The 19,182-nt window shown below is 62.3% G+C and overlaps 1 protein-coding gene across 1 annotated transcript; it reads left to right on the top strand.

The window, feature by feature from the left end:
* Positions 1-478: 478 nt before the first annotated feature.
* On the top strand, positions 479-10,690 carry LOC311152877 (homeobox protein EMX1-like; the record flags this gene model as incomplete). The annotated part of the gene is made up of 3 exons (XM_084204303.1): positions 479-839; positions 2,595-2,779; positions 10,523-10,690. 3 exons carry the CDS (start codon positions 479-481, stop codon positions 10,688-10,690), a joined length of 714 nt encoding a protein of 237 aa, XP_084060429.1.
* Between the last annotated feature and the right edge of the window lie 8,492 nt (positions 10,691-19,182).

Genomic DNA, 19,182 nt, shown 5'->3' with positions numbered 1-19,182 from the left:
CGGCCCTGCTCTCCCATCCCATCCCATCCCCTCCCATCCCATCCCGTCCCTGAATTCCCTGCCCTCCGCATCCCGGTCCTTCTCTCCCATCCCGGCCCTGCTCTCCCCTCCCGGCCCTGCTCTCCCATCCCATCCCGTCCCATCCCATCCCGCCCCTGCATTCCCTGCCCTCCCCATCCCGGCCCTGCCTCCGCGGCCTCCCCTCTCGGCGCGGGGCTCAGGTGCGGCCGCCCCCCCCGGCCCCGCAGGTACCGCCCGCCTCTGGAGCGGCCGCCCGGGGCCCGGGGCTGCGTGGGCGCCCGCGGGTGGGCGGCGGGGCGGGGGCGGAGGGAGGGAGGGGTGCGGGCCGCGGGTCCGCGTGTGTGTGCCGTGCCCAGGGGGAGGTTTCTTGCACGCGCACACACACACACACCGCACACACGCGCGCACCCGCAGGACCGGCCCCGCTCCGGCCCCCCCCCCGCTCCCGGCTCACACCATGTTCCAGCCGTCCGCGAAGCGCTGCTTCACCATCGAGTCCCTGGTGGGCAAGGACACCCCCCTGGGCCCCGAGGACCCCCCGCGCCCCGCCGCCCTCGCCTACCCCGGCCCCGCCGCCGCCGCCGACGCCGCCGCCTTCGCCCCCGGCTTCCAGGGAGCCGCCGGCCGGGCCCTGTACGGCAGCGCCGAGCTCGTCTTCCCCGAGGCCGTGGGGCACCCGGCGCTGCCCGTCGGGCCCCCCCAGCTGGGGGGCTCGGCCCTGCCGCACCCGCACCCCTTCTTCGGGCCGCAGCACCGCGACCCGCTCAACTTTTACCCCTGGGTGCTGCGGAACCGCTTCTTCGGCCACCGCTTCCAAGGTGAGCGGGGGCCGCGGGGGGCGCGGGCCGGGCGCTGCCGGGGCCCCGGGGGCCGCGGGGCTCCTCCCGGGGCTCGGGGGGCCCGGCCGCACGGCAGGACCTGTTGCTGCCGTGTCCGCACGCACGGCCGGGGCCCCGGGCGCTCCGTACCGGGGCCGGTGCCTCCGAGCACCCGGTGTCTCCGCACGCCCGGCGTCTCCGAGCACCCGGTGCCTCCGCACGCCCGGTGCCGGTGCCGGTGCCTTTCACAGGCGCGGCCGGAGCGCTCCCGCAGCCCCGGGGCCGTGGCCGTGGCCGGGCAGAGCCGCGCAGCGCTCCGGCGGCCCCGCAGAGTCCCGGCCGAGCATCGCCGAGCTCCGGGCGGCGGGACCGGCGCCGCCGCCTCCGTGCGCAGCCGAGCCGGGAATTTGGTTTTCTCCTTCCCGGGAACGAAGGGAAGGATTTCGGTGCGGCGGATCTCGGCTGCGCAGAGAGATGTTGTTTGGTTCTGTAGATTTTCTCTCGATTCCTTTTCTTCTCTTTATTTCTTTCTTCTCTTTCTTTTCCTCACTTTCTTGTTTTGCTTCTTTCGTTCTTTCTTCCTTTCGTTCATTCTTTCTTTCTCTTAATTTTCCGATTCTGTCTCTATTTCTTTTATCTTTATTTTCTTTCTCTCCATTCCTTCCTATCCTCTTTCTTTTCCTTTTCCTTTCTATAGCTGCGTCCTTTTCTTTCCTTTTCCCCCATGTTTTTTCTTTCTCTTTTTTTCCTCCCTTTTTTTATTTCTTTTTTTGCCTCTCCGTTTTCCCTCCACCGCCGTCCCCTCTGTCCCGCCGCGGTGCCGGGGGGTCCCTCAGCCCGGATTAGTTTTATCTGCTCGGCACCAACCCCTCGCTGGTCCCCGGGGCTCGGCCGGGGATTGCGGCCGCTGCCGGCGGCGCCCGGGGCACCGGCCCGGCCCCTCGGCCCCGGGAGCGGCTCCGGCCGGGGCCGCGCGGGGCTCCGGCTCCCCCAGCCCCGAGCCCGGCCCGCCGCTCTCCCGAGCCGTCCCTCTCTCCTGCCTTTCCTCTCCGCCTTTAATTTTCTGTTTCTTCCCTTGCTTTCGTTTCTTTCTACGTTTCTTTCTACCTTGTTTCGCTCGCTTGCTTTACAGCTTTTCTTCTCTCCTTCGTTATTCTTTGCTTCTTTCCTTTTTTTTTTTTTGCTTTTCCACTTCTTGTCTCTTTCTTTCTTTCTTTCTTTCTCCTTTCACTTTCTTTTCCTTCCTTTTTCCTTTCTCTTTCCCTCTTTTTAAAATTGCTTTCCCACTTTTCTCCTCCCTTTCCTTGTCCCCTTCCCTCTTTCTTTCTTCCCTCCACTTTTTTCTTCCTCAGTTTTCCTTCTCTATTTTTTCCGGTCACTTTCTCAGTTTTCCTCCTATTTTATAATTTCTTTTTCTCTCTGTCTCAGTTTTTTCTCTGCCTCCCACCTTCTCTTCCTCTCTTTCCTCTTCCTGCTGCTCTCCCCGTCCATCCCTTCTCCCTCTCTTTATTTCTTTCTCTCTCTCTCTCTCTCTCCCTGCCCTCCCTGCGGCGCCGTCTCCAACCCCACCGTGGGGGCTGAGAGGATCCAGAACGCGGCACGAAAACCGCAATTTCAGGGTGGGGAAATCTCCCAAAACCCCGCAATTCCTCTTTTGTGCCCTTCCCGTGTCGCAGGGCCAGGAAGTGACCCCGGCAGCGCCGTGCCGAGGGGCCGGGGCTGCGGGGCCGCGCTGAGCTCTGTGTGTGCCCGCAGGGAGCGAGGTGTCCCAGGAGAGCCTCCTGCTGCACGGCCCCTTCGCCCGCAAGCCCAAGCGCATCCGCACGGCCTTTTCCCCGTCGCAGCTGCTGCGCCTGGAGAGAGCCTTCGAGAAGAACCACTACGTGGTGGGCGCCGAGCGCAAGCAGCTGGCCAGCAGCCTCAGCCTCTCCGAGACACAGGTACTGCCACCTGGCTGTCCGTCCCACCGTGTGCCCCCGTGTCCCCCCGTGTCCCCCCGTGTCCCACCCTGTCCCACCCTGCCCCAGCAGCGGCCCCAGACCCGCACTGCGCTCCCGTGTGAAACCCCAGCCGGGACTCCCCAGGACCCCCAGAGCCTGCAGGTGTTCTGGGGCTCCTCGGGGTGTTTTTGGGGTTTTTGTGAGGCAGCTTTTGGGGTTCCAGGAGCTGTAGCAGGTTCGGGGCCGGGAATGTGGCTCTGGCGTGTCCCGCTCTCTCCGGAGCGCTTTTCCGGTGTTGTTCCTCGCTGGCTTGGGGTGTTTTCCCTGGGAGCAATTTTTGGGTTTAAAAATCCAGTTAGGAAAGGAGCAGCAGCCTGAAGGCTTCCCTGCAAAGCTGGAAAACCGTGGCTGAGCCGAGCAGCTCCGGGTCTGTGCACTAACACCCGGAATCCAGGATTGGTGTGAGACGGTGCTGTTGAAGGGCGCTGCTTTCGGATGAGACTTTCCGGGCTCAGAACAGACATTTCACAGGAATTTCGATGTAAGGAGACCCAGGAGAAGCACGAGGGTGAAAGGCAAAGTGTACAGAGCTGGGGGAAAATGCGGGAGCTGGGGCTGAGCATCTCTGTGTGTCTGAGGCCGGTGTCCCGGTGAGCGGCTGTTCCCAAATGCTCCAGGGAAAGGAGTTTTATTCCCCGGGATATTCAGCAGCTGAAGGGAGGGAGAAAGTTGTCCCCAAATTCCGGTGAGGTGGTGAGGCCTATGTGCTGAATTAATTGAAATTTTAAGCTTGAATTTAGTTGGGAAATAAAGCTGGAGCCGTGGGTGTTCCCAGTACCCGCCTGGCTCATCCTTGCCCAGGCTCTGCCAAACAAAACCTCCAGACGCGTCCCTGGGAGCTGGAAGTTCCTGGGAGGAAAATGTCACCGGCACGGGGAGGGCAGGAAGGAGCAGCTGTGGCTGTCAGGAAGCAGGGACTGAGCCCCCCAAATGCCCAGGGTGTTTGGATCCCCAGGGTGATGCTGCCCCAGCCCGCAGCCCGCGGCTCGCGGGGCTCAGCGCCGACACCGGCTCGGGGCCCTTCCCGCTGCTGCCGTCACCTCGCCGGGCTGGAACGGGGAAAAAAGGGAAAAAAAGGACAAAACCCAAAGGTCAAAGAACAGCCAGGAACTTGTCGGGGTGGAAAGGGCAGCTGTGGGATGCCCCAGGGGGAGCTTAGCCATTCCCGGCCTTTTCCAGCGCTGCCTGGAGCCTCAGTGCGATAATGCCATTTACTGCGGGAGCGCGCAGCGGCGTCCAGCCCGAATCCCAGCGAGCTTCCAGAGTGCAGAGAGGCCTCGGAGATATTTTAAATTTTCATGTTTTGGGTGCTGCAGGCTGTTTGGTGGTGTGGTGTTCCCACGATTTTGGGAAGCCGCTGCTGCTGGCAGGGAGCGAGCGCGGGGAGCGCGGGAGGCAGCGGCGGGGCCGGGAAAGGCTCCGTCCGTCCTTCCCGCGGCCCCGGGGATCCAGCCGGGAACGGCACCCGGCTCTGCGGATTCAGGCTGCGGGGGAACGTTTTTCCTTTCTGTTTTGTGGCTCTGGAAAAATAATTTTTTTAAAAAACAAACTGTTTTCATTACCTGGAGGGAAATAATCCCAGTGTGCCAAGGGTTTGGAGACACCCGGGTATTGGGATTGGAGGAGCGGGACAGCCAGGGGCTGGCGGCTGTGCCAAACCCAGAATATTATTACTATTATTATTGTTATTATTTTTAATTAAATACTCGGTGATAAATCCTGCATGGAATCAAATTCCCATGGAAAACCGGCCTGCTGTATCTGTGACACCCATCCCAGTGTGACACAGGGGTGTTTTCACCCGGGGCCCCACGCCCAAACGCACAGTTTGGGGGGTTTTACCAGTTTTTCATGGATTGAACAATTCCCAGAGGGGTTGCAGCTCATGGCTGTGCCTGGCCCTATTTCCCAGCTGCTTTTCCCCTGGAAAATGGAATTTTGCCCTCTGGGCTGTGCCAGCTCGGGTCCCCCAGGCAGGGAGCAGCACCTGGAGCAGCCCGGGGAAGGTGAGAAGGGTTCAGGTCCTGCCCAGCATCAGGAAATGCCTTGGGACATGGGCTGGGGACGGTGCAGGTGTTTAACCTCTTCCCAGCCGTTCTCCTGCCGAGGAGCTGCGTTAATCTGGGGCAAGATTGGAACAACAGCAAAATCAAAGGGCCTGGGGGAACAAAATGCAGCTCAGGGCCCTGAGGGGAACACAGGGGCTCCAAAAGTGGGATCAGGGTGGAGAAGGGGCAGGGAGGGCTCCGAAGGGAATCTGGGATGGTCTGAGCAAGGGGAGCCCTCCGTGGGGTTTGGGTGTGTGTGATGGGGACACGGGGAAGTGACCCAGGTGGCATCGAGCTGAGTGTGGGGGGGGGGTCTGGGCAGGGTGGGGGCATCGGGATCAGCAGGGATCCCGGGCCCTGGGATCAGCAGGGATCCTGGGCTCTGGGATGTTCTGGGATCAGCAGGGATCCCAGGCACTGTGGTGGCACCGAGATCAGCAGGGATCCTGGGCTCTGGGATCAGCAGGGATCCTGGGCACTGTGCTGGCATTGGGATCAGCAGGGATCCCAGGTTCTGTGGTGTCACTGGAATCATTGGGGATCCCAGGCCCTGACATGTTCTGGGGTTGGCAGGGATCCTGGGCACTGTGGTGGCACCGAGATCAGCAGGGATCCTGGGCTCTGGGATGTTCTGGGATCAGCAGGGATCCTGGGCTCTGGGATGTTCTGGGATCAGCAGGGATCCCGTGCTCTGGGATCAGCAGGGATCCTGGGCTCTGGGATCAGCAGGGATCCTGGGCTCTGGGATCAGCAGGGATCCTGGGCTCTGGGATGTTCTGGGATCAGCAGGGATCCTGGGCACTGTGGGTGCTCTGGGATCAGCAGGGATCCTGGGCTCTGGGATGTTCTGGGATCAGCAGGGATCCCATGCTCTGGGATCAGCAGGGATCATGGGCTCTGGGATGTTCTGGGATCAGCAGGGATCCTGGGCACTGTGGGTGCTCTGGGATCAGCAGGCATCCCGGGCACTGTGGGTGCTCTGGGATCAGCAGGGCCCCATGCCCTGTGGGTACTTTGGGATCAGCAGGAACCCTGTGGTGCCCCAGGGCCGTGTGCCAGGCTGGGATCTGAGCTGTGTGCTGGCAATGGGATGAGCTGGGGGCTGTGCTGTGCCCTGTCGGGTTGGGCACGGCTTTCCCGTGGTGGCACAGGTCACTTCCCCTGCCACGGGAGCTTCCCTGGATTGCTCTGGCACGATGGAGCCCAGAATTCCCAGCAGAGCCGCTCCAACCCTGGCAGCTGCAAACCCCGCTTGGGGTCTCTGATCTGCATTTCCTGAGCAGAGGCCTCTCCCTGGCTGCTGCACAGGGGAGCCTGGCGTGGTTACAGAGCCACTGTGTGTCCCAGTGTCCCCTCCCAGCCTGGGGTGGTTACAGAGCCGCTGTGTGTCCCAGTGTCCCCTCCCAGCTTTGGGGTGGTTATGGAGCCGCTGTGTGTCCCAGTGTCCCCTCACAGCCTGGGGTGGTTATGGAGCCGCTGTGTGTCCCAGTGTCCCCTCCCAGCCTGGGGTGGTTATGGAGCCGCTGTGTGTCCCAGTGTCCCCTCCTGGTTTTGGGGTGATTATGGAGTCCCTGGATTCCTGCTGTCCCCTCCTGGAGCTGTCCCTGCAGGGATGAAGCAGCCCTGGCCGGGGGCTCGGTGCTGGCTGTAATTAATAATTAATAATTAACGGAGCGAATGCCTGGGAATCACAGGAGGAGAAAGATGCCCAGATAGAGCTGCAGAGCAGCTCTGTGTGAGGCCCAGGGCTGGCACTTGTCCCCTGCCCTGAGAACTGTCCCCAGAAGCGAACCAGAGAAGTTTTGGGGGGTTTTTAGGGGGAAAGCCCCCACAGGAACAGGCAGAGGTGCAGTGCTGGCACTGGGGGTGGTGGCACTTTGGGTGACAACCCGGCACAGGCGGTGTCACCTTGTGACAGCGGGGCTGCTCCCTCCCTGTCCCCATCCACACCCACCCCAGTGACCTCACCCTTTGTGTCACCACCTGGGGAAGCTCCACGGGGATTTTAATTGTCCCCGAGCGGTGATGGCAATGTCACCCTGGGGCCAGCGCTGATTCGCCAGGTGCCATCGGATGTCGCGGGGCCGTGGCGGCCCTCGGGGCGCGGCACAGCCGGGAATGTGCAGGGAAACACGGACGAGAGCCGGGCTTAGGGACAGGACAGGGATGCAGGAGCCAGCCCGGGACGGTCCCTGTCCCTGTCCCTGTCCCTGTCCCTGTCCCTGTCCCTGTCCCTGTCCCTGTCCCTGTCCCTGTCCCGCAGCAGGAGCTCGGGGCGGGAGGTGACCCCGGGGGACAGAGCCAGCCCCGGGAGCGGCGGCGCCGGGACCTCGGCACGCACGAACACCCGGCATGAGAAGGGTTAATTGGGGAAGGGATAAAAGCCCGGGCTCTGGGGTTTAGAGCGATTCCTCCGGGAGCTCGGGGACAGCTCATCCCCGGTGTCCACGGGAGCTTCCCGCAATTCTCCCGTCGTGGCTGCGGCCTTTGGAGCGAGGGATGCGGCACGGGAGCGCCTCCAGCCCGGGAACATCCCCGCTCCCAGCCGGGAATCCCGGGGAGCCTCGTCCCGCCGGAACCGAGCCGAGCCGGGCCGGGCCGGGCCGGGCCGGGCGGAGCCGCCGCTCCCCCGCCCTGCTCCGGCACAGCCGCGCTGTGCAGATTTCATTGCTTTATGCCTTGGTTCCCCTTCCACAATTTAGGGATAAGGCAACTTCCCTGCTCCCGGAGGTTTAATTAAAGTTTGCAAAGTGCTCTGCGGCGCCTGAATGAAAGGCGCCAGCTCGGCGCGGCTCCGGGAGTGCCCCAGAGGTAGGAAAGGCAATGGATTGCGTCCCGCTGCCAGGAGGAGCCGTGCCGAGCCGGGACAGCCCAAAGTCAGGGGCTGCTGCTGGGCTGGCCGTGGCTCCAGGGAATGCCGGGCCGGGATGGGAATGCTGGGCTGGGATGGGAATGCTGGGCTGGGATGGGAATGCCGGACCGGGATGGGAATGCTGATTCGGGATGGGAATGCCAGCCCGGGATGGGAATGCCGGCCCGAACTGGGAATGCCGGCCCGAACTGGGAATGCCGGCCCGAACTGGGAATGCCGGCCCGAACTGGGAATGCCGGGCTGTGCCGCCCCGGGGAGGCTCCGGAGCAGGGAGCCGGCGGTGTCTGTGGTCGAGGCTGCAGGACGGGGGGAAAGGGGGACGCTGGTCCCGGGATCAGCTGAGCGGGGCTGCAGGACCCGAACAGCTGCGGGAGAAGGCTCAGCCTGGGCTGGGCTGGGCTGGGCTGGCAGCGGCGGCCGAGCAGCGGCACCTAGTGCTGCACCCAGTGCCCCGGGAGCCAGGCAGCCTCCGCAGCCCGCCGGGGGCATCCTGGGTCCCGCCTGCGGCATCCACATCCTGCACCGCTGCCTGCAGGGTCCCACCCCACTGCCAACCCCATCCCACCCCACTGCCATCCCTCACCCCCCCTCCCTGCCTGCAGCACCCAGCACTGCTCCCTGCAGCGTCCCAGCTGCAGCACCCCTCATCATCCTGACTGCCACCTTCTGCATCCCACCTGCAGCATCCCATAACCCTGCCTGCAGCATCCCACATCCCTTACCCCATCCATGCTGCTTCCTGCAGCATCCTGCATCCCTCACCGCTGCCATCAGCATCCGTCCTCGCTGCCATCCCTCATCCTGCATCCCATATCCTGCATCCCTGCATCCCATATCCTGCATCCCTGCATCCCATATCCTGCGTCCCTGCATCCCATATCCTGCATCCCTGCATCCCTGCCTCGGCCATCCCTGTATCCCATATCCTGCATCCCTGCATCCCATATCCTGCATCCCTGTATCCCATATCCTGCATCCCTGCATCCCATATCCTGCATCCCTGCATGCCTGCCTCGGCCATCGCCCATCCCTGCATACCTACATCCCTGCCTGTGCCACCCCAATCCTGCATCCCTGCCTGTGCCATTCCCATCTCCCATCCCTGCCTGTGCCATCCCCATCCCCATCCCCATCCCCATCCCCATCCCCATCCCCATCCCCATCCCCATCCCCATCCCCATCCCCATCCCCATCCCCATCCCCATCCCCATCCCTGCCTGTGCCTTCCCATCCCTTCCTGTGCCATCCCCATCCCCATCCCTGCCTGTGTCATCCCCGTCCCCATCCCTGCCTGTGCCATCCCGCCTCCCTCTGAGCCCCCTGGCCCTGTGGGTGCCCTCAGCATCCCCAAGTGGCCCTGCCCGTGCTGCCCTGTCCCCAGTCCTGCCCCTGAGCCCAGCCCAGCCCCTGCTGCCAGCGCTGGAGCCAGGACTGAGGGGTGGGTCAGGGTTCCTGGGTGGGATCCCCAGGGATGGAGACCCCGCTGCCCCTCCGGGCTCCTGGGACAGGGTCTGGCACCAGCAGAGCAGGAAAGGTCTCCTGAAACCTGGGTGTGATCAATTAATAACGGATAATTGGGATTCTGGTCCTGGCTGGAGGTGTGGGGATGGCCCCGAGCGTCATCCCCGTGTCCCTGGAGCTGCTGTGCCCGTGGCACCTGGCAGCAGTGGCAGCTGGCACAGGGCTGGCTTTGGCTGCTGCCCCGTTCTGTGCCCATCCAGGCCCAGCCCAGCTCGGGCTGGCGGGCTCTGGGTGCTGTGAGGAGTGTCCCCCCATGCTGTCCTGTGTCTGAGGTGTCACCGAGTGTCCTTCACCCCCTGTGTTTCGCCAGGGCGGCGAGGTGGCAGCAACCACATTTGTGCCACATTTGTGCCACATTTGTGCCACATTTGTGCCACATTTGTGCCACATTTGTACCCCGTGTCCCACCTTGCTGTGGGAAACTGAGGCAGGGCGGGGTGGCTGTGGGAGCGCTCTTGGAGGGACAGGGATGGGGACAGGGCCAGGGACAGGGATGGGACAAGGACAGGGACAGGCACAGGGATAGGGACAGGGCTGGGGACAGGGACAGGCACAGGGATAGGGACAGGTCAGGACCAGGGTCAGGGCCAGGGCTGGGGACAGGGACAGGGACAGGGATGGGACAAGGACAGTGACAGGGACAGGGATAGGGACAGGGATAAGGATAGGAACAGCGATGGGAGCAGGCACAGGGATAGGGACAGGGCTGGGGACAGGGACAGGGATGGGAGCAGGCACAGGGATAGAGACAGGGACGGGGATAGGGATAGGAGCAGGGCCAAGGGCCAGGGCCAGGGACCAGGACAGGACCGGGGACGGGGACAGGGACAGGGCCGGGGACAGGGACAGGGACAGGGACAGGGATAGGGACAGGAACAGGGATGGGAACAGGGACAGGGATAGGGACAGGGATGGGGATAGGGACCAGGACAGGACCAGGGTCAGGGCCAGGGCTGGGGACAGGGACAGGGACAGGGATAAGGATAAGGACAGGAACAGGGATGGGAGCAGGCACAGGGATAGGGCCAGGGCTGGGGACAGGGACAGGGATAAGGACAGGAACAGGGATGGGAACCGGGACAGGGATAAGGACAGGGCTGGGGATAGGGATATGAACAGGAGCAGGGCCAAGGGCCAGGGCCAGGGCCAGGGCCAGGCTGTCCCCTCTCCCGGGCAGGCCGAGCCTCCCCCGCGCAGGGCCGGCCGTGCCCGAGCCCACGCGGCGCCGTCTCCGTGCCGCAGGTGAAGGTGTGGTTCCAGAACCGGCGGACGAAATACAAACGGCAGAAGCTGGAGGAGGAGGGCCCCGACTCGGACCAGAAGAAGAAGGGCTCGCACCACATCAACCGATGGCGCCTCGCCACCAAGCAGTCGAGCGGAGAAGACATCGACGTCACCTCCAACGACTAAGGCAGGGCCAGGCTCCTGGTGCGGCCAGCATGGCGAGGAGCCCGCGGCAGGCACGGGGGACACCGGCGGCGGCACCCTCCGGACTGTAGGGACACGGCCACGCCGCCGCCCGCGGCCTTTCCCGGGGCCGGGGCCCGTGCCCGACCCCCGCCGCCCGGGGCCACCCTCGGAGGGGCTTTCGGGGCGCTCCCGCCGAGCCGAGGAGGGAGAGGAGGCTGCCAGGGCGGCCCCGCAGCGCGTCCTCCCCGGCGCTGGGGTCCGTGAGATCCGTCCACCGCGTCCTAGCCGAAGCTCGGTGTTCCGAGCCCTCCTTCGTTTGCCTTTTTATTCTCATCTCCCCACATCGCCCCCCCTAATTTTTCCCGTTGTTTCATCGTTTGGGTTTTTTATGAGGATTTCTTTTAATTTATTCTCTCTCCCCGTGCCCGTGTGCGTGCGTTCCCTCCCGTAGGTAGCAGCTGTAGTGAGTGTTACTGCGTGGAAATAAAGGAAAAACCTGCTGGAAACTCACCTGGAGACCTGCGGGGTGGGGACAGCGGTGTCCCCGTGGGACGGCGATGGGAGGCACTGGGAGGCACTGGGAGGAGGGGAACAAGCAGAGTTTGGTGACTCCGTGGCGCTGGGTGAAGACAGGGATGTCCCCGGAGGTCCCACAGGTGTGACAGGTATGTGGGGTGTCCCTGGGGGTGTCTCGGGGGTCCCACAGGTGTGACAGGTATGGAGGGTGTCCCAGGGTGTCCCCGGGGTCCCACAGGTGTCACAGGTGTGTGGGGTGTCCCCGGGGGTCCCACAAGTGTGACAGGCATGTGGGGTGTCCCTGGGGGTGTCCCTGGGGTCCCACAGGTGTGACAGGTATGGGGGGTGTGCCTGGGTGTCCCTGGGGGTGTCCCCGAGGTCCCACAGGTGTGACAGGCATGTGGGGTGTCCCTGGGGGTGTCCCTGAGGTCCCACTGCTGTCACAGGTATGGGGGGTGTGCCTGGGGATGTCCCTGGGTGTCCCTGGGGTCCCACGGGTCTCACAGGTATGGGGAGTGTCCCAGGGTGTCCCAGGGTGTCCCCGAGGTCCCACAGGTGTCACAGGTATGTGGGGTGCCCCAGGGTGTCCCTGGGTGTCCCTGGGGTCCCACAGGTGTCACAGGTATGTGGGGTGTCCCCGGGGTCCCCCAGGTGTGACAGGCCTGTGGCAGCTCCAGGGATGGCAGCTGCACACCTGCACAGGGACTGAATGTCGGGAGAGCTCCCGAACTGCTCCAGATCCCTGCGGATCCCCCGGAATGTCCCTGCAGGGATGGGACACCCAGGGCTGGCCCCACCAGGACCCCCCAGACAGGGCAGCTCAGGGGACAAAGGTCAGGAGCCCTTCCCAGGTTTTCCTGGAATTTGGGGGAAAACACATATAAATATATAAAAAAACCAAAAAACAAAAAAACAAAAAAAAACCCAAAAAACCAAAACCATATATATATATGAATTATATATATATATGTAAAAAAAGAGTAATGTATAAAACATAGCATATATACACATATATGCACATGAATAAAACATATACATACAAATGCATATATAATGTGTATACTGTGTTTTATAATTTATATTTTATATATATTTATTAGTATGCACACCGTATATTTTGTATGTAATATGTATATATAAAATATAGATTGTGCTTTATGAGGTCTATATTATATATAATAATATCTAATTACATATTTTAAAATATATCAATTGGCTTATATATTTTATTATATGTACTAGATGATAATTATATATATTATGCCTATAATTATACATATTTTTATATTCTACCATTATACAGATTTTGTAATTAATTATGTATAATTATATAAAACCACACAAAATCCATCATTCCTGCTGTTGGGACGGCCCCCTCCCCACATCCAGGGAAAACCATTCCAAGGAAAATCCTCGTCCCCAGCTGCTTCTTCCCGGGAGAGCCAGCCCATAATAACCCCGTCCTTAGACGGGACCTTCCATTCCCTCTGGAATTGCGCAGGGAGCCGGGAGCACAGCCAGTGTGTGACCTCTTTTATTGTGACACAGCCGGGGTGACACGGGCACTCGCGGGCGCTGGCGACGCAGGGGTTAAAGACAGACGGAGACGGGGGGGTCCCGAGGTGTCCCTGGGTGTCCTGGGGGTGTCCTGGGGGTGTCCCAGGGCATCCCAGAGGTGTCCCTGGGGTGTCCCAGGGGTGTCCCAGGGGTGTCTCAGAGTGTCCCAGGGTGTCCCCAGGGTGTCCCGGGGTGTCCTGGGGGTGTCCTGGGGACGTCCCAGGTTGTCCTGGGGTGTCTCAGGGTGTCCCTGGGTGTCCCTGGGGTGTCCCTGGGTGTCCCTGGGTGTCCCTGGGTGTCTCTGGGGTGTCTCAGGGTGTTTGGGATGTGTCCCAGGGTGTCCCAGGGGTATCCCAGGGTGTCCCAGGGCGTCCTGGGGGTGTCTCCAGGGTGTCTCAGTGTCCCAGGATGTCCCAGAGGTGTCCCAGAAGTATCCTGGGGATGTCCTGGGGGTGTCCTCAGGATGTCTCAGGGTGTCCCCAGGGTGTCCCTGGGTGTCTCAGGGTGTCCAGGGTGTGTCTCAGGGTGTCCCTGGCGTGTCACAGGGTATCCTGGGGTGTCCCCAAGGTGTCCCAAAGGTGTCTCAGAGTGTCCCTGGGTGTCTGGGGTGCCCACCCCGCTGGAAGACGTGGTGCTGGCAGCTGTCCCCTCGCCATTCCCGGGGGGTTCGCTGTCAGGGCGTGCTCAGATCCAAGGATGAGTGGATGCCAGGTGTGGAATAAGCCATAAATACCAGTAAAAAGCCCCAAGTGGTGTTTCCTAAAGGGACCAGGGGACACATTGGGGCTGGGGACAGCCACCAGCACCAGGACTCCAGATCCCAGCCTGGGAATGTCCTCAGAGCATCCCGGGGGGCTGATCTGTACCCAGAGCTCTGCCCAGGGGGGGTCTCACACCCCCGGAGCCCCCATGCTCCTCCCAAGGCCATCCCGGGCCCTGGATCTCCATCCCGGCCCTCCACGAGGAGGGGACAGCACATCCCTCGGGCAGGTGGCATTGCTCGGGGTGTCCCAGCTCTCCTGTCCCGGGTGGCAGCGTCCAGCATCGGCCAGGTGACCCCAGGGACCTCCTGCCCATCCTGCCCGGACCTGGCACGCCCAGGGTGGGAGCAGGAAAAGGAAACGCGGAAGGAGCTGAGCTGTGCCCCGGCTGGGAGGCTGGGGACGCGGGTGACACGCCCTGGGCTTGTCCCCGGCTGTCCCAGGAGGGGACAGAGCCATCCTCCAGGAGAGACACTCCAAACTTCTCGCTGGCACCTTGCGCTGCAACCTGGTCCTCATTACTCCTTAATTAACATCGCCAAGAAATCAATTAAGCGCGCCATTTCTAATTAAATGCCGCGGGAGCCGATCATCTCGTTAGCGTTCTGTGCCGGGGTGAGGGGCTGGATGTGAGCTCCCTGTCCCCCTCCCAGCGACAGCAAACCGGGCACAGAGCGCTCCGGCCGCTCCCGCCAGCCCGGGGCTGCGCTCTGTGCCTCAGGAGGTTAATTAGCGATTAAACGAAGGCGCTGTCATTAGCTGGGCTGTGGAGCTTCCTGGCACCGCCCGCTGGCCTGACAGCCAGAGCCAGCGGGGAGCCCTGCCCCAGCTCCGTGTCCTGGTGCCACTGGAAGGGCTGAGGGGGCAATCCCAGCTGGGACATCCCCATGTGGGGCATCCCCATGTGGGGCATTCCCAGCTGGGGCATCCCCATGTGGGGCATTCCCATGTGGGGCATTCCCAGGTGGGGCATCCCCAGGTGGGACATTCCCATGTGGGGCATTCCCATGTGGGGCATTCCCAGGTGGGGCATCCCCATGTGGGGCATTCCCATGTGGGGCATTCCCAGCTGGGACATCCCCATGTGGGGCATCCCCATGTGGGGCATTCCCATGTGGGGCATTCCCATGTGGGGCATTCCCATGTGGGGCATTCCCATGTGGAGCATTCCCATGTGGGACATTCCCATGTGGGACATTCCCACGTGGGACATTCCCATGTGGAGCATTCCCATATGGCATTCCCATGTGACATTCCCAAGTGGCACATTCCTGTGTGGGGCATTCCCATGTGGGATATTCCCAAGTGGCACATTCCCATGTGGGACATTCCCATGTGACATTCCCATGTAACATTCCCACCTGGGACATTCCCACCTGGGATATTCCCATGGGACACTCCCACCTGGGACACTCCCACCTGGGATATTCCCATGTGACATTCCCACCTGGGACACTCCCACCTGGGATATTCCCATGTGACATTCCCACCTGTGACATTCCCATGTGGGACATTCCCATGTGACATTCCCATGTAACATTCCCACCTGTGACATTCCCACCTGGGACACTCCCACCTGGGACACTCCCCTGTGCATTCCCATCGCTCCCTCCCCAAGGGCAGGGACAGGAGCCCCCGGCCCTGGGGCGGCTCCGGGAGGGAGCCCCCCTCGAGCTGCCTGGCAGTGAGCTGGGGCTCAGCTCTGGGGCTGCTGGGCTGTGCTGCTGCCCTGGATGAAATTCAACCCCAGCCCTCGTGGGGGCTGCACCCACACCGGGTGGGTTCAGCTGGGGACACCAGGATCGTGGTGTCCCCGTGCTGGGATGCCCAAGGACTCTGGGTTGCCCGAGGGTTTGGGAGCACAGGGCACCACCAGGTGCTCCTCATGCAGAGCCCTCGTCCTGCTCGTCACCAGGCTGGGCACAGCCGGGGAAGGGCAGCAGAGGGACCTGCAGTGTCCTGACTGTCCCAGGGGGATGCACTGGCTTTGGGAGACGTGGGGACAAGTGCCAGGGTGTCCAGGGCCACCTCCCCACCCCAGGCCTGCAGGGACGGTGGATGAGCCCTTCCTGGCAGGGGTTTGGGATGGGATGGGATGAGATTCCAGGGCCCTTCCAACCCAAAGCATTCCACGGTTCCGTGCTGCCAGAGGAGGCTGGAGAAGGGAACCGAGCCCAGGGCCTGCTGGCTCTCCCCACCTCCCCCGGGAGCTGCTGCCCCGTGCCTTGGGCAGGGCCACGACACTTGGAGTGACATTGGGACAAAATCTGGGGGCAGCCGCTGCTGCCAGAGGCTGGCAGAGGCAGCCCTGGGGAAAGGCTGACTCAGGGCCGGGGCGTTTCGCTCCTCAGCACAAACCCCGCCGAGCCGACTGAGTCCCATTCTGCTGCCACACAAAGCCAAACAAGTCTGCCGGGGTTTGTGCGGGCAGACACAAACCCAGACTCATTTAGGCCCTTTGATTGTCACTTGTTTGACGGAGCAGCTGCCTTTGAGCCGAGCCACGCTCGCAGCACAGCTCCTCTGCCATCCCCAAGCTGGTGCCCAGCCCCTCCCCAGGATCAGGCCCTCTGCACTCCCGGAGCTGCCTGGCTTTGATAACCCCGCGGCTCTGCTGGCTCAGCCCCGGCCGATGGTCCCTGGGTTAGGGGATGGGCAGCGCTGCTGACGATGTGCGATCGCTGCAGGTGATGGTCCCCGCAGGGAAAGCGCCCGCAGCCACTCCCACCACGGGAAACCGGAGCTGGCCCCTTCCCCAGGCAGAACCTGATCGGTCCCTGCTTTTCCTTGATGGCAGCAGAGCCCAGCCTCCTTCCACCCACTGGGAATTCCCTGCAGGTAACCCCAGCTCAGACACCACACCTCGGCCCTGTGATCACCCCCAAACCCAAACTCTACTCCCTCCTCTCTGGGATCTCACAGCAGAGCACAGCCTCCATCCCCCTGCTCCTGCTTCCCCCTGCTCCAAGCAGGGCTCTGGGATGAGGGAGCTCTGAACAGAACCCTCGGGGAAGGGGGAAGGGGAGAGGCTGCCCCGGACAGGCACCCGAGCCAGGAGCGCTCTCCCTGTCAGCTGCAGAGCTGCCCCAGCCTCAGCCCTGCTCCCACCCTGCAGGAGGAGGGCAGCGAGGGCTGCCTCCTGCAGCAGGGCCCCCTGGCCAACGGGAATTCCACCTCAGAGGAGCCTTGCCCTGCTCCACACACCCCCGGGTGTGGTGCCAGGGGTACCTGCACCCCAGCACCCCCCAGCCCCAAGGAAAGGGCCTGTCCCAGACTCACAGCTGCTCTGCCAGGCCCAGGCACTGCCAGCATCCCTCTGCCCTCCTTGGGCACTGACAGCATCCCTGCTCCCCACCCTGGGCACTACCAGCATCCCTCTGCCCTCCCTGGGCACTGCCAGCATCCCTCTGCCCTCCCTGGGCACTGCCAGCATCCCTCTGCCCTCCCTGGGCACTGCCAGCATCCCTGCTCCCCACCCTGGGCACTGCCAGCATCCCTGCTCCATCCCTGGGCACTGCCAGCATCCCTGCTCCCCACCCTGGGCACTGCCAGCATCCCTGCTCCATCCCTGGGCACTGCCAGCATCCCTGCTCCATCCCTGGGCACTGCCAGCATCCCTGCTCCCCATCCTGGGCACTGCCAGCATCCCTGCCCCCTCCCCGGGCTCCCCCCTCACTGCTGCAGGAGCTGTCTGTCCCAGGCTGCTGCCAGTAGGACAGATGGCCATGGAAATGTCCCCAGGACAGCTGTCATCTCCTTGTGGCCTCCCCCGATCCCAGCTGGGCGGGATCATCCCCTGGAAGGTACATTCATCTCATCTAGTGCTTAAGGGGCTCCCCAGGGCCCAGCCCAGCTGTGCTGGCCCTGGTGCAAAGCTGGAGCAGCCCCAGGGGTGAGCAGGGCCCACTCTGGGCTCCCAGCAGGGTTTGGGAGCAGGAGCTGCCCCAGAGCAGCAGCTCTGAGGGGCCTGGAGCTGCCCCTGGAGCTGCCCCTGGAGCTGCCCTGGAGCTGCCCTGGAGCTGCCCTGGAGCTGCCCTGGAGCTGCCCCTGTCCTGCCCCTCCTGTCCTGCCCGCTGCAGTGCACAGCATCCCTCCCTTGTGCAATTCCTGCTGATCACACCGGGGCAGGGCGGCTCCGTGGCCCTGGGCTGCCCCACCGTGGGGGTCCCAGCCCCAGGCACTGCAATAAATCCAGCCAATACATTCTGTGTCCCTGGAGATTCGCTTTCCCCTTCCCCCACCCTCCCCAAACCCACAAGAAATTGGCATTTGGAGGGGAAGAGCCTGTGCCACCCCAGCAGCACCACGGTGCCCCCTCCACGGGGATCCTGCAGGGAGGGACATGGGTCCTGCAGGCACACCCTGCTCTGGAATGTTCTGCTGGTGGCCACGCTCCACATGAACCTGAGGGAGTCCCTCGGGCTTGGATTTGGGGTGAATTTTTTGTTGAATTTTGTGAGATACCAGAAAGCCAAAGTGTGGCCCCAAACCCAGGGAGGGCCGGACTCGGTGCAGTGTGGGGGTGACTCAGCTCTCCCCTTTAACCACCCCAAAGCTTGAAGGGACAGACAGACAGACAGACAGACAGACAGACAGATGTCCCCAGAGGTGCAGTGTCACAGCCATCAGCTCAGCACAGCTGCCAGGACCTGGCTTTGGGTCCTTGTCTGCACCAGCACAAGGCCTTGGGCAGAGTTGGCTTTGCTGGGTGGATTGGCAAAAATGGGGGAGAGAAGAGACGAGGAAGAGGAAGAGGAAGAGGAAGAGGAAGAGGAAGAGGAAGAGGAAGAGGAAGAGGAAGAGGAAGAGGAAGAAGGGGAAAAGAAGGGAGAAGGAGAAAAAAAAAGAAGGAAAAAGAGAAAGAAGAGAAAAGAGAAAGAGAAAGAGAAAGAGAAAGAGAAAGAGGAAAGAGAAAGAGAAAGAGAAAGAGAAAGAGAAAGAGAAAGAGAAAGAGAAAGAGAAAGAGAAAGAGAAAGAGAAAGAGAAAGAGAGGGAGAGGGAGAGGGAGAGGGAGAGGGAGAGGGAGAGGGAGAGGGAGAGGGGAGAGGGAGAGGGAGAGGGAGAGGGAGAGGGAGAGGGAGAGGGAGAGGGAGAGGGAGAGGGAGAGGGAGAGGGAGAGGGAGAGGAGAGGAATTCCAGTTGGAAGGGGCTGCCATGATCCTTGTCCAACTGCCTGCCCAGCTGGGGATTGATCCAAACTTAAACCACATCCCGTCCTTAGACCCCAGCTCAGCAAAGCGTGGCTTAGTCACCTCAGATTAGCAACACCCCTGTCAGAGGGTGCTGGGTGGGACAAACCCCCCTCAGGGCTGTGCAGAGGAACAGAGCAGCTCCAGCACCATTTCTGCTCCAACACTCCACCCGTGGGCACCTTGGCTTTCCAGGATCTTGAAGCCCAGGCCAAAGGCCCTGTGGAATTGCAGGGGGTGGGATCCAGGGCCAGCCAGTCTCGCAGAGAAGGGCAGGATGCCACCAGCAGCAGGAGGAGGAGGAGGAGGGATGGAGGGGCACAGCCCAGCCCTTGGCTGGGCACACGGACGGACGTGGCAGTTCCTCTTCAGCGCACGAGGGCTGGGGTGGGATGGGCAGGAAATCAACACTGGGCATTCCCAATGCCCTGATCAGTGGCATCCACACAGCCCTTGGTCTCTGCAGAGC

This window comes from Fringilla coelebs (genome assembly GCF_963513975.1).
Source record: "Fringilla coelebs genome assembly, chromosome: 4".
In the NCBI taxonomy this organism is placed as follows: domain Eukaryota; kingdom Metazoa; phylum Chordata; class Aves; order Passeriformes; family Fringillidae; genus Fringilla; species Fringilla coelebs.
The sequence above is the reverse complement of the archived record's forward strand: the minus strand, read 5'-3'. Positions and strand labels throughout refer to the sequence as shown.